At 34.4% G+C, this 1,248-nt stretch overlaps 1 protein-coding gene across 1 annotated transcript in view; it reads left to right on the forward strand.

Annotated features, from left to right (window-relative positions):
* The window catches only part of LOC107096151 (fatty acid desaturase 2-like), an 11,940-nt gene extending 10,994 nt beyond the window's left edge, over nucleotides 1-946 (forward strand). Inside the window, exons 11-12 of the mRNA XM_015392668.1 lie at nucleotides 291-416; nucleotides 709-946. Coding sequence (XP_015248154.1) covers nucleotides 291-416; nucleotides 709-760 — 178 coding nt within the window. The 3' untranslated portion in view covers nucleotides 761-946. The remainder of the gene's footprint in view (nucleotides 1-290; nucleotides 417-708) is intronic.
* Nucleotides 947-1,248: the final 302 nt, after the last annotated feature.

The following is a 1,248-nucleotide window of genomic DNA, read 5'->3' on the forward strand; positions in this document are numbered from 1 at the left end:
CAGACTGAAAAAAAAACAATAAGGTGTCTAAGAACATGTTTGCCTCGTGCATCAATGTGTTTATTTTCAGGTTTAAATCGATAGAGGAGGATCTTTTATTTCTGGATCATCTCAATCAGTGGTCCTCCTGACGAGCAAATACATCACCAGAATGATTGACAGTCAGGAGGACCACTGATTGAGATGATCCAGAAATAAAAGATCCTCCTCTATCGATTTAAACCTGAAAATAAACACATTGATGCACGAAGCAAACATGTTCTTAGACACCTTATTGTTTTTTTTTTCAGTCTGTTTCCCATGATGCCGCGCCACAACTACCACCTGGTGGCCCAGCGCGTCCGCGCCCTGTGTGAGAAGCATGGCGTCCCTTACGGAACGAAGACATTATGGCGAGCAATGGCTGATGTTGTCAGGTAAAAAAAATCACTATCAGTATGAGCTAAAGGTGTATAAAAAGTTTCCTTTTTAAATAGATAAAGTACCATAATGCACTTTCAACAGCCAACAGGACCAAATATATACAATCATAAAATACAATTAATCAATGCTAAAAAACAATAAATAAAATAGTTTATAAAATTAGCATTAGGAGAATAGTTTGACACCTTCCTCTGATTCTGTTTTATTATTATAGAAAACATGAAGCTCCAATATAAAATATGGTGAAATTAATCACATTCTTTCTGCTTTTTTTCCGTTTCTTAGTTCACTGAAATCTTCTGGGGAACTCTGGCTGGATGCATATCTCCATAAATGAAGAAAGATGTTTGAAAATACTGAGATTCTTCTGCATTTTGCAGCCAAGTCTGATTTTATCTCCTGACTAAAATCAGGTTTATCTCTGCTTACTGTTAAAATTCAAACCTTAGTTTTTCTTTTATTTATAGAGCATAAGGCAGTCATTAGTTTTTTGATTTACATTGATATTTTGGGTGAAATATTCTGTAAATGATTCTATATTCTTATGAAATAAAAAAAAGAGATTTCTATGCTTAAAACCTTGAAAAACATTTATATCAAATACAAACTTTTTTCTCTCATTTTCTTCTGTCGGACCTTCATCTTTATTTGGTCTTCAAATAAACATTAAACCGTTGATCCTTCATTCAATGTTTCATTTTCATTATTCTGAAACTACATATATTTTACGATTCATCCATCTAGAAACAAAGGTGTTGATGGCAGCAGCACAGCTGATATTTCTCTCCAGGATGGAGTCACAGCCAAACAGGAACAGACCAGATG

This window comes from Cyprinodon variegatus, unplaced genomic scaffold, assembly GCF_000732505.1.
Source record: "Cyprinodon variegatus isolate N-32 unplaced genomic scaffold, C_variegatus-1.0 Scaffold602, whole genome shotgun sequence".
Classification (NCBI taxonomy): Eukaryota; Metazoa; Chordata; class Actinopteri; order Cyprinodontiformes; family Cyprinodontidae; genus Cyprinodon; species Cyprinodon variegatus.